Source organism: Chlorocebus sabaeus, unplaced genomic scaffold (assembly GCF_047675955.1).
Source record: "Chlorocebus sabaeus isolate Y175 unplaced genomic scaffold, mChlSab1.0.hap1 unalloc_scaffold_541, whole genome shotgun sequence".
NCBI lineage: Eukaryota > Metazoa > Chordata > Mammalia > Primates > Cercopithecidae > Chlorocebus > Chlorocebus sabaeus.
In genome coordinates this window covers 93,109-106,292 of record NW_027327861.1, presented here as the reverse complement: position 1 = coordinate 106,292, position 13,184 = coordinate 93,109, and the positions used below count along the sequence as shown (strand labels likewise).

General features: G+C 48.1%; 1 protein-coding gene across 1 annotated transcript in view; it reads left to right on the top strand.

The window, feature by feature from the left end:
- Positions 1–404: 404 nt before the first annotated feature.
- The window catches only part of LOC140711303 (uncharacterized), a gene marked incomplete at its 5' end in the record, with an annotated part of 54,517 nt that continues 41,737 nt past the window's right edge, over positions 405–13,184 (top strand). The window contains 2 exons of the mRNA XM_073014263.1: positions 405–573; positions 858–1,335. Of these exons, the coding sequence (XP_072870364.1) occupies positions 405–573; positions 858–1,335 (647 nt within the window). The remainder of the gene's footprint in view (positions 574–857; positions 1,336–13,184) is intronic.

Sequence of the window (13,184 nt, the reverse complement as noted above, 5' to 3'; positions counted from 1 at the left end):
CATCGCAGGTAACTGGCACCAGGCTGTTAAGCTGTGGATGGGCAACTGGCACAGTGCTTTGGATGTGCGTATTTCAGCACGTGGAGTTGGTCAGTGAAGTCAGCCGAGGTCAGCACAGTGTACGTAGGGAGGAAGGGTCGTCCCGCCTCCGCGCCAGGTCAGTCCCGTTGCGCCTCCTCCTGTCCCACTCTGACTTTCGCGCGCCCAGGCGTCTCTGAGGGTAGCGCCCCGACACTCTCCCCCACCCCAAGGATTCTTCTCCCCACGGGACGGGCTGGGGGCCCAGGAGCGCCACAGACCCCGTGGACCCGGGAAATCGCAGCTTCGTCATAGCTAAGCTCGCCGCGCTCAGCTTTTCCCACCACCTGGAGGATCCACTCTCCGGGCGTCCTTCCCGACCTCAGGCTGCAGAGAAAACTTGGGGGCGGGGATCGAGGAAGCCTCGCGCAGAGGCTCCTAGCGCAGCCCCAGGAGGAATCCTGCCGCCAGCAAGAAGCTGTGCGCACGGCCGGGCTCGGTGCTGACAACAGCCGGATCTACCGGGCCTACCGCGAGCCTCCGCGTCCAGGTGGGGTCTCCGCGCCCCAATTCCACCCCGCCCCGCCATCGGCGCTCCCCGCAAGTGCGGGGTTTCCACCGGCCCCTGCGTTCGCGCCCACTCACGGTCTCCCTTGCCCCCCCACCCGGAGATGCTCCCGGCGTTCTATTCCGCCCTGCCTTGGCCCGCCCAGCGAACGATGTGACCCCGCCCCCCTGCGGTCTCCCCTCCCCCGGTCGCTGCCCCTGCCCCCACCTGTGGCGCTCCGGGCATCTCTAAAGGCCCCAACCAGAGTCTTCCAACCCACCCGCGAGGCTAGCGCACCAGCAACGCGGCCCCACCCGCAGGGACCCCGCCCACTTGTGGTGCTACCCCCGCCTCCGCGACTTCACCCACCGCTGGCGCGGCAGCCACCTACGACGACCCCCGCGTAGGTCCTCCTGCCCACACCCGCCCCCGGCCAGCCCCTGCCCCTTTCTCTGCCCCTTTCCCTGCCCCTGCCCCTAGCCGCCCCCCCACCCCCGCAGCCCCTCCTGTGCGCTTGGGCCCCGCCCGTCAAGGCCCTTTGGCGCTAGGGCCGGGCGGGGGCGCGGGCGGGGCAGCGTTTCCGAGTCGGGCGCGCGCCCGCAGCGTCTCCATTTCCTGCTGCGCAACCGGACTAGCTACTGCCCTCGGCCTCCTCGCCTTGGACGCGGACGACTCCCGGGCCCCCAAGGGCTCCTTGCGGAAGTTCCTGGAGCACCTCTCCGGGTCCGGCAAGGCCATCGGCGTGCTGACCAGCGGGGGACATGCTCAAGGTGCGCGCCCCGCTCCGGGCGGCGAGGGAGGGACGGACGGAGAAGGAGAGAAGAGGGAGAAGGGGAGAACAGGGCGAAGGGGATGGGGGAACGGGGCAGAAGAGGGGGAAGCGATGAGAGGACCCGGGGAAAGGTGGGGAAGCGATGGGAAGAACTGGGGAGAACAGCGGCGAAGCGATGGGAAGAACTGGGGAGAAGCCCGTGCCCGGGAGCGGCAGGGGTACCTGCGGGGCGGCGGGAGCCGGCAAGGCAACCCCGGGGTCCTTGCCGGGTGGGGCGGAGGAGGAAGGGACATGGCGGTAGGAACCTCCATCCGGAAAATAGTGAGCTTTCCACCCTCTCCGGTTTATGTTTTAAATTGAGCCTGGTAGAGGGGGTCGCCTGGAGCACCTTCCGGGGTCGTTCTGCCTCTGAGCTATAGGATGGGGCCGGGCTTCCCCTCCGAATCCTGGGTACAGCGCGATCACTTCTTAAGTTGCCCCCGCCCCCCAACTCCGCCCCACGCCACCCCCCAGCATGTCGAGGAAGAAACGGCCGGATGCCCGCGGGCCTCCTGTCGCCTCGGGCCCCGCGCGGCGTGGGCAGGGTCCCGGCTGCTGCAAAGCAGGAAATGGCCGGGGTGCTCTGGGTTCCCGCCTAGCGTCTCCGAGGCGGTCCGGCAGCCCCTCGCGTTTCCGCTGGAAGATTTTAAAAAAGGGTTTCCTGCGCTCGCATGTGCTGTCGCCTTCCGGTTCGTGACAAAACCGAAAACTAAAATGGGTCCCAGGCCCTCCCCGCCAGCCTCCGCGGACGGGAAGGACCAGGAAGCGGGGACTCTGGGACGTCAGCGGCGCCGCAGCGCGGGCTCTGGGCTTCCCCTGTCCTGTAATGTGGAAAGGGCTCTCCAGTGGGGGCCGAGCCTGGGCCCACCACGCGGGCGCGCCGGGAGGACATTTAACATTGAAGAGCGGGAGGTGGTGGAGACTCGCTCCCCAGGCCCCGGGTGCACGTAAGGGCACCGGTGCCCGGGTTCAGGAGGGTGAGGCCTTCTTGGCCAGGTAGCCTTGTTAAATCTATCTGAAAATCACAGATAACTAAGTATCAAGTCGTCACAGATCATTTTAGTATCCTGAATGAGATGGCTACGGAAAACATGAAAACATCGTTACTGGTTACATGCATGATGCATCCAAAACATTGTTACCTGCACAGTGGCAGCACTGATATTTGTGGGCTTTTGAACGTGTGGACTGGAGTGTTAAGAGCCCCTCAGAGTTATGACAGTAGTTTGATTTGAATGTTCTTTTCTTGGCGAATAAATGCTGTACATTGAATTTACCCAGGAAACTAGGAAGGTGAACCCACACGAAGGACACAGGCCTGTGGGCTGCTCCAGGCGCCCTTAGGGCGTTGCAGGGCCTGAGCCATGCGCTTCCTGCTCAGCCTCCTGAGAGCCCTGACGGCGTCTCTGTTCTGCCTCACACTGGACCCGCTAGTTTCATATTCTTGTTATGGTTCCGAGGCTACAAGCGGTTGGATTCTGTGAGACACTCTCTGTCTTCCTCCTCTGGCTGCTTTCAAATGGGTCGTCTTTTTTTATAACTGATTTTTAAAGCAGTGATTGCTGGGGTGAGTTGTAGTGCTGTCCTGAACTGGGTTTTGATGCTGTGCACATCAGCTGAGTCACCAGCCCAGGGCCCTGTCAGTCCCATTATTAAGCTCTTTTCTTGCTCTTCTCATCATTTCTCAGACGCCTTAAAAAAAAAGCAAACTCCTGCTTGCCGTCACTGGCTGAGTTTGGCAAATGGGTGTTTACCCTGGAAAGAGGGGCATTTTGTCCTCTGGAACATCTAAGGCGCCCTTTGGTGAGGTGGTCTGTATCTGACCACTCTATCCCGTGGGCGTCCTTCCTGCTTCCACCTTCCCTTTCTGAACGCCTCCGCCTCCAGGGCTTTAATTTTCCTTCTGTGTGTGTGCCACGCAGAGGTTATGACTGTTGTGCCACTGCCCTGTTTTTTCTCTTTCTTTCTTTCTTTCTTTTTTTTTTTTTTTTTTGCTGAGGGCCCAAAACTTGCTGCATCTCAAAAGAAGCAATTGCATCCATTTGTTCGCGATGAGCATAAACTGCTCTTTAAGGGAGACTAATTGGTAAACCCTGCTGCTGTGGGTAGACAGACAGAGGTGGCCATGGAAGGAAGGCTCTGCCTCTTGGAAGCCTGCACAACCGTCCTGCTTTCTTTCTTCAGTATCCGCGGGGGGTGGGGGGTGGTTAATTTTAATAAGCCCTGGAAACCAACAAAGCAGGAAAGTGCTAAGACATTGAGGTGTGAGATTTAAAATTACAACCAGCAGCCTCTCATTCTTCCTTCACTGAGGAAGGAAGGAACCAGTTGCCTCTTCGTTTTGGGGCTGCAGGGTATGTTTGGCAGCGACACTGGCCCTTTGTGCTGTGTGACTCATGAATTGAGATAGTTCTTTGCTAAGTGTTTTGTGCAGTAGGTATGAAAATGGGGAAAGAGGGAGCACTGTCCAGGGTGGAGAGGCGTGGAGAGACGCTGTGATACATAGCGAGTCCTTTTCTTCTGGGCTCCTGGTTTTCAATCTTTTTCTTTTTTTTTTTTCTAACAGCTTGAAAGATGGTTTTTGTGTCTTAATTAAAAGATTGAAGACTGTGGGTCAGACCCAAACTAATTCCATTGGCATCAAAGGGAAGGATTCTTTACATATTTATCTATAGGCATAATTGATTTTTTTATTTTTTGCTGAATTATCTGGTTAGTCAAATCATACATTAGAGAAGTAATATTAAAAATTAAAAATTAAAAAATGTATCTGTAAACATATCCCCCTTCCATTCCAGTCTTTGTCTCTGTGTAATTTTAGAACCTTGGGCCATGATGTACATAGAGTTTATATTCTTTTAATATCTTGCTACTTCATTATTTTCATGTTTAATCTTTGGGTTGATGTATCACAGGTCACTTGACTGTTTCTTACAGGTGTTTGGTTTAATTTTTTTTTTTCCCTTAACGCTAATGTAAATTTCAGTGTTTGGATGGTAGTTTTAGCAGAATTTAAGGCAGAGTCTCAGTTAGGGTGATGGATCGATTTATAGTCCCTAGTTTGAGGAGGAAGGTGGCAATATGCCCTTTCTTCTAAAATTGATATGTTAAATCACAATGGACATTTACTTGATTTTGAGCACTTGGGACTCCCCTGGGGTTCACTGGTATTGCAAGGTCAGGGCTGGGGATCTTCTGCTGGAGAGGCCCCCAGCGTGCCCAGCGCAGGGTCCTGAGTGCGTTGCTGCAGGACAGAAGCTCTGGGCTTTGCCCTCCAGCGGCCGTCGCTCTGGGAAGAGCTGGCTGCTCCAGGAATGAGGCCTATGCTCTGAAGCTTACAGTCAGCAGACCAGCAAAGGTCAGCACAGATGACCTTATATGAATCATTCATTTAACAGGCATTCATGGAATACACATTCCATGCAGCTGGAACTTAGAGCGGAAGGCCATCAGTTCACTGATGTCTCAGCAGAACTTTGTCCCTGGGTCCCTGTTGAACTTAGAGTGGAAGGCCATCTGCTCACTGTTGTCTGAGCAGAGCTTGGTCCCTGGGTCCCTGTTGAACTTTGAGTGGAAGGCCATCAACTCACTGTTGTCTGAGCAGAGCTTGGTCCCTGGGTCCCTGTTGAACTTAGAGTGGAAGGCCATCAGCTCACTGTTGTCTGAGCAGAGCTTGGTCTCTGGCTCCCTGTTGTAGCCTCCGCTCCTAGGAGGTGCACGGTGAGTGTTGGGGGACCCTCCACAGGCACAATTGCTGAACAAGGACCCCTCCCAAGGGTGTCAGCCCTAGGCCCTGAGCTCTGAAGAGGAGGAAGGCATTCCTAGGGCCGACTTCCCTTCTGGATACTGAGCTCTGCCCAGAGAGAAACTCTTCCACATTCACTGCAGTGAAGTTCATACTTTAGAGACTGGGGCCTGCATTCCCCAGAATTTCATGGCCACAGGTGGTGGCCACACCATGCGACTGGTGTCTATGTTCCCTGGAATTTCCGTGGCCATAGACGGTGGCTGTACCATGTGACTGGGGTCTGCATTCCCTGGAATTTCCGTGACTGCCGGTGGTGGCTGCACCATGCGACTGGAGTCTGTGTTCCCCAGGATTTCTGTGACCACAGATGGTAGCTGCGCCATGCGACTGGAGTCTGTGTTCCCCAGGATTTCTGTGATCACAGGTGGTAGCTGTACCATGTGACTGAGGGTCTGCGTTCCCCTGAATTTCCGTGGCCATAGGTGGTGGCTGTACCATGGGAATGAGGGTTTCTGTTCCCTGGAATTTCCATGGCCATAGGTGGTGGCTGTACCATGCGACTGGGGTCTGCGTTCTCCAGAATTTCTGTGGCTGCAGGCTGTGGCTGCACCATGCGACTGGGGTATGCATTCCTCGGAATTTCCGTGGCCATATATGGTGGCTGTACCATGTGACTGAGGGTCTGCATTCCTTGGAATTTCCATGGCCATAGATAGTGGCTGTACCATGTGTCTGAGGGTCTGCGTTCTCTGGAATTTCTGTGGCTGCAGATAGTGGCTGTACCATGTGACTGAGGGTCTACATTCCTGGAATTTCTGTGGTCGCACATGGTGGCTGTACCATGCAACTGGGGTCTACATTCCCTGGAATTTCCTTGGCCACAGGCGGTGGCTGCACCATGCATCAGGTCCTCTGTCTCAGGAGTTGGTGCCATTGTCTCTGTTACTCCCTCGCCTGACACAGAGAGGCAGTTCCTGACTTTATCACTCCCAGGAAACACACAGGCATCTGTTTTGGATCCTTGTTTTCTTTCCCCATCACTTTTCTCATCAAAGGGAAATTCACATCCTCTAAAGCTGAAAATGGTGTGGGGCCCCCTGGTGGTCTTTCCAAGGCATTATCAGCAGGTAAATTAGATCATGTGGGCCAGTGTACCTGAAGTGAAAACAGAAAGGTAAGTCGTGTCACTAAACTTTGCTGGGAGATTCAGGGTCTTTTTCAGTGGCAGAATCATCCAAAGTAAGTTGTTTTTTCACTGCAGATCTAGATGGTTGGCTGTGTCGGGATTAAACTTAGCCAGTGTCGACAGAGTGTTGCTTAATCCTCACGGAAGGGTGTCAAGTATATTGAAGAATAGCTGCCGAGTCTGCTATTGTCGGGAGAGGGGCAGGTACGTCTCTCGCTTAGCCCAGTGCTGCAGGAGGCCAGGCTCACGTCAGGCTGTGCGTGTGAGTGGGTTGGATTTTTAGCACTCTGGGACGGTAAAGCACAAACATCTATTTTTAACTTGTGGGTGACCTTCTTCTGTGCTGCTTGAGTCTCTGTGGGCCTTTCTCTGTTTCCTTCCTGAGGAGTCTGTGCCAGGGTCCCAAGCGTTCTCTGGGCTGCACCTCCGCACCTGCCCAGTGAGGAGCCTCCTCCTGGTGGCTGTGGGACTGGGCTGGGCCCACACTGTCAGCATCATCTGGGGTAAGCAAGCCCGCCCTTCCACACCTCAGTGTCGCCAGCTGTTGAACAGGGCTAATCAACTGACCGTCAGGATTAATGGGGATCAGATGCGCTCATCTCATAGCCCTGTTGGTAAATAGCCACTTCCACTCTGTCCTCCAATGTGCTACTCTAGACTTTTTCTTTACCTCCATTTAGCCAGGTGATTCGAGGTGACAGTGACTATCAAGAGGGATGTACAGAGGAAATCAGTGGAAGAGAGCTCGAGGAGCAGACATGGGTGCAGGGAGCACAGTGCGTGAAGCACGGATGCAGGGAGCATAGGCATGGGGAGCACAGATAGGTGTAGGGAGCATGGGCATGGAGAGGACGGGTGCGGGGAGAACGGGTGTGGGGAGCACGGATGCCCGGTGCACAGGTGTGGGGAGCACGGGCGTGTGACGCATGGGTGTGGGGAGCATGGGTGCTGGGAGCACAGGTCATGGAGAGCATATGTGTACTTGCTCTGCTCTGACAGATGCTGCCGAGCATGTACTCTGTGCTCAGATGGGTCAGAGCCTCAGTGCCTCTTTTTAAAAAAAAAAAAAAAATTCTTTTTTTAAAGATAGTACTTCTGTCTTCCTGGTGGCCCCTTTTAGTCGATACTATTTTAAGCCTGCTTTTCCAGAGAAAAGCTAGGAAGGATGGCCTATATAGGTTCCAGTCTGGGCATATCTGGAAGAATGGGTCTCTTTTAGGTTTGAGTCTGGCGTACCTGGGGACATCTTTGAACCTCCACTCAGAGTCCCAGAACCACGTGTAGAGGCTCCCCAAATGTCTGCTTGGACTTTCCCCTCTGCTCGGGGATGATGAAGAGCAAAACCTCACCCTGCCACGACCTCTGGGGTCCTCCTTCCTGGAGGGCAGTGCCTTGGTGACCAGCGTGTGTAGGAGTCTGAGCTGGCACCTTCGGGCTATGCTGTGCAGCGGGGGCTCATGCCATGGGGCATTCTTGTGTTCTGCACCGGGACTGGTGATGTTGGGTATCCTCATGCACTGTGGACCACATGGGGTGCACATGAGCCAGACAGCTCCCGGAATTCGGAGCCTGGCTCTGTCTCAGGCCACCCACCTGTCTGTGGCACTTCTGAGGGATTGTGGGGACCGTATGAGTCTGTGTCCCCACCCTCACTGGCTGGACACCTGTGCCAGGCTGGAGCTTTATGTTTCACCATCCCCTGTTCCGAGTTGTGTGAATATTTATTTTCATTACCTACTCTCATGAGCTTTCCTTTCTAAAAAAAAAAAAAAATCGGAGACAGACTTTGAAGTCCCCTGGCCCCACCGTTTGTGGACCTAATGGTATTGCAGAAATTATGACTTCAGTTATGTATAATAACTGGGGCTACTTTAAAAGTCATGTAAAGGAACAAGGTGGAGTAGCCATTTCAAGCTGTACATCATGCTGGATTCTTAAGTGAACATTATCAGGCTTTCAACACATTTTCTCTTTTTATTTACTTTGGAGAATATAATGGATGCTCAGAAGCTGTTGGAATTTAGTAAGAGGAAGTTATCCTTAAGAAGCTATTTAAGCAAGGGGACAGTTGGAGTAAACGTAAATTATGAACACACACCTATTCCAAACCAGAGAAATAAAAGCATCAACTGTACTGGGGTTGAAACTTGAGTGCTAGTGTGTCTTTCCTGCCCACAGTGACTCTGACAGTGCTGTGGGCAGGAAATTCTGGAAAGAAGACTTGGTGCCAGTGGTAATTTTTGTGACGATTCATTTGCTTTCAGCTCAAGTGACTATAGTCTTACTTGCAAATGGCTAGGTCTCCATCAATGGGCCACAACACTGACATAGGACAAATGAGAAATGACCCTTGGGTTTTTAACAATTATTATTTTTAATGGACACATTGTAGTACATATCCGTGGGATACAGTGTGATATTTCAATACATATTTTTCGTGTGTAATTAGCAACTCAGGGTAATTAGCATGTCCATCATCTCAAACATTTGTAATTTCTTAATGCTGGGAATATTTTAAAATCCTCTCTTCTAGCTGCTTGAAAATATACAATAAATTGTAAACTATAGTCACCCTACAAGGCTATAGCACACTAACCCTTATTTTTACTATCTAGATGTAATTTTGTATTCATTAGCCAACCTCTCCCTTTCTGCCTTCCCGTCGCCCTTTCCTGTCTCTAGAAGCCACTGTTCTACCTTCAGAGGGTAGAATATCGTTTTCCTCATAGAGATCTTTAACCTTCTTGATTAGATTTCTTCTGAGGTATTTTTATTTTTATTTTATATTTTTGTAGTTAAATGGGATTGCTTTCTTGATTTCTTTTTTCACTGGCTCGTTGTTGGTCTATAGAAATGCTACTGATTTTTATATGTTGATTTTGTATTCTGTAACTTTACTGAATTTGTTTATCAGTTCAAAGAGATTTTTGCTGGAGTCTTTTTTTTTTAAAATATATAAGAGCACATTGTCTGAAAACAGACAATTAGAGTGCCTCCTTTCCACTTTGGGTGCCCTTGATTTCTTTCTCTTGCCTGACTGCTCTTGACTAGGACATTCAGTGCTGTGTTGAATAGGAGTGGCACAAGTGGGCGTCCTTGTCTTTTACAGATCTCAGAGAAAAAGCTCTTAGTGTTTCCCCATTCCCCATTATGTTAGCTGTGGGTTTGTCACATATGGCCTTTATTGTGTTGAGGTATGTTTCCTTCAGTGCCTCGTTTGTTGAGACTTTCTATCAGGAAGCAGCGTTGAATTCTATCAAATGCTTTTTCTGTATCTATCGAAATGATATTATGGTTTTTGTCCTTAATTCTGTTGATGTGATGTAGCATGATTATTGATTTGTGTTTGTTGAGCAATCCTTGCATCCTGGGATAAATCCCACTTGATCATGGTGTATAATCTTTTTGATTTGCTGTTGGATTCAGTTTGTTAGTATTTTGTTGAGGATTTTTGCATCTGTGTTCATCAGGGATATTGACCTATAGTTTTCTCTTTTTATTGTGTCCTTGTCTTATTTTGGTATCAGGGTAATGCTGGTCTTGAAGAATGAACTTAGCAGAATTCCTTCCTCTTCATTACTTTTGGAATAGTTTGAGAAGAATTGAAATAAAAATGTGTAGAATTCAGCTGTGAAGTCACCTAGTTCTGGGGTTTTCTTTGTTGGGAGACTTTTTATTATTACTTAGTCATACATGTTACTCATTATTGGTCTCTTCAGGATTTCCGTTTCTTCTTGGTTCCATCTTGGTAGGTTGTACGTGTCCGGGAATTTATCCATTTCTTCTAGATTTTCCAATCTGTTGACATACAGTTGTTCAAAATAGTCTGTAATGATCCCTTGTATTTCTGCGGTATCAACTATCATTCTCCTTTTCTGTTTCTAATTTTATTTCTTTGGGATTTCTTTTTGTTTGCTTAGTGTAGCTAATGGTTTGTCTATTTTATTTATCTTTTCAAAAAACCAACATTTTTTTCTTCATTTTTATATTTGTTAGTTTCAAGTTTATTTAGTTCCTCTTTGATCTTTGTTATTTCTTCTACCACTTTTGGATTTGATTTGTTCTTGCTCTTCTAGCTCATTGCAGTTCCTTGTTAGGTTGTTTATTTTAAATCTGTTTTTTAAATGTAGGAGTTCATTGTTATAAACTTTCCTCTTAATACTGCTTTCGCTGTATACCATAAACTTTGATATGTTGTGTTTCTGTTTTCATTTATTTCAAGAAATTTTTAAATTTCCTTCTTCATTTCTTCATTGACCCATTGGCTATTCAAGGGTATATTGTTTAATTTCTATGTATTTATACAGTTTTGAAAGTTCTCCTTGTTGTTGATTTTTTTTAAAAATTAAACTTTGTGTTCTAGGGTACATGTGCACAATGTGCAGGTTTATTACATATGTATTCACGTGCCAAGTTGGTATGCTGCACCCATTAACTCATCATTTACGTTAGGTATATCTCCTAATGCTATCCCTCCCTCCTCGCGCCTCCTCCCTCCCCACAACAGGCCCCGGTGTGTGATGTTTCCTTTCCTGTGTCCAAGTGATCTCACTGTTCATTTCCCACCTATGAGTGAGAACTTGCGGTGTTTAGTTTTCTGTCCTTGCGATAGTTTGCTGAGAATGATGGTTTCCAGCTGCATCCATGTCCCTACAAAGGACGTGAACTCATCCTTTTTTATGGCTGCATAGTATACCATGGTGTATATGTGCCACATTTTCTTAATCCAGTCTGTCATTGATGGACATTTGGGTTAGTTCCAAGTCTTTGCTGTTGTGAATAGTGCCGCAATAAACATACGTGTGCATGTGTCTTTATAGCAGCATGATTTATAATCTTTTGGGTATATCCCCAGTATTGGGATGGCTGAGTCAAATGGTATTTCTAGTACTAGATCCTTGAGGAATGACCACACTGTCTTCCACAATGGTTGAACTAGTTTACAGTCCCACCAATAGTGTAAAAGTGTTCCTATTTCTCCACATCCTCTCCAGCACTTGTTTCCTGACTTTTTAATGATCGCCATTCTAACTGGTGTGAGATGGTATCTCATTGTGGTTTTGATTTGCATTTCTCTGATGGCGAGTGATTATTGTAGCAGGACTAGCCGCAGACAAAACATGATGGAAGGCTACATGCATCAGCTAACAGAACAAAACGTTTTACAGTGCTTTCTCAAACAATGTCTGGAATTTACAGATAACACTAGTAGTTTTGGTCAGGGGTTAATATTATTATTATTATTTTAACCACCAGGGCCAGGTGGTGGTGCCAAGGTCATCTAGCTATTTATCTTACTTCTGTTTCCTTCCAACTTTTTGTTTTCTCCCCCTTCTCCTGTCTTATAAACTAGGGAAAAAGGGAGATGGGGAAAAGCTGGGAAAGACAGCAGGAGAAGTGGTGGTCTCCTTCTATATTATGAGCATTTTTTCATGTCTCTTTGCATAAATGTCTTCTTTTGAGAAGTGTCTGTTCCTTGTTGTTGATTTATAGCTTTATTCTGTTAGAGTCTGAGAATATCCTAGATGTTATTTCAATTTTAGAAAAAATGTATTGAGAATTCTTTTGTAGCCTAGCATGTGGTGGATTCTAGAGAATGTTTCATGTGCTGAGGAGAAGAATGTGCATTTTGTATCTGTTGGATGAAATGTTCTGTAAATGTCTGTTAGGTTCCTTTGGTCTACACTGGACTTTAAATTTGATGTTTTGTTGTTATTTTTTGTCTAGATGACCTCCAGTGCTGACAGTGGGATTTTGAAGCTCCTACTATTGTTGTGTTGGTATCTCCCTGTCTCTCTCTGTCTCTCTCTCTATATATATATACACACACACATATATATATGTGTGTATGTATATATATATATGTATATATAAATTTATTTGAGACAGAGTTTTGCTGTTGTTGCCTAGGCTGGAGTGCAGAGGTGCAATCTCAACTCATTGCAAACTCCACCTCCTGAGTTCAAGTGATTCTCCTGCCTCAGCCTCCCAAGTAGCTGGGATTACAGGCATATGCCACCATGCTGGGCTAATTTTTTGTATTAGTAGAGACAGGGTTTCACCATGTTGGCCAGGCTGGTCTTAAACTCCTGACCTCAGGTGATCCACCTGCCCCCACATCCCTCCCAAAATGCTGGGATTATAGGCGTGAGGCGCCACGCCCGACCTCTCTCTCTATTTAGATCTACTAATATTTGCTTTATATATCTGAGTGCTTTGTTGTTGGGTGCACATATACTCGTAATTGTTATATCCTTTTGCTATTTTGATCTCTTTATTATATAATTACCTTTTTGTCTCCTTTTTACAGTTTTTGACTTAAATTGTGATTGATCTGAAATAAATATGGCTACTCTTGCTCACTTTTAATTTCCATTAATGTGGAATGTGTTTTTCCATCCCTTCACGTTTAGTCTATGTGTGTCTTTGCGGCTGAACTGAGTTTTTTGTAGGCAGCATATAGTCGGTTTTTCTTCTTTTAAATTCATTCAACCCGTCTGTATCTTTTAATTGGGAATCTTGGGATTATTTTGCTATTGATATCACAGTCCAGACATTAAGATTTTCTCACTTAAGGTGCTTGTACACAAATTAATATGAAGAGGAAGTAGAGTTTTTCTGTTGTCCTTTTGAAGAGAGTGATGGATTATTATTTTGACTTCATGCAAGTGAGGGACTCACCATGCCTGTTGGGATTTTAGAATTTCTTTCCTGTTATTAGGAAGAGCAATGATCTGTAATGGGTTCCTGGAATCATCCAGTGATGGTCTGAATATCTTAAAAGTTTCCTTTCATGTCTCATTTTCTATTTCTCCCCTAGTAACCATGCACCCGGGGCAGGACATGGCCTTACATTTCCTTGGTTTCTTGATGA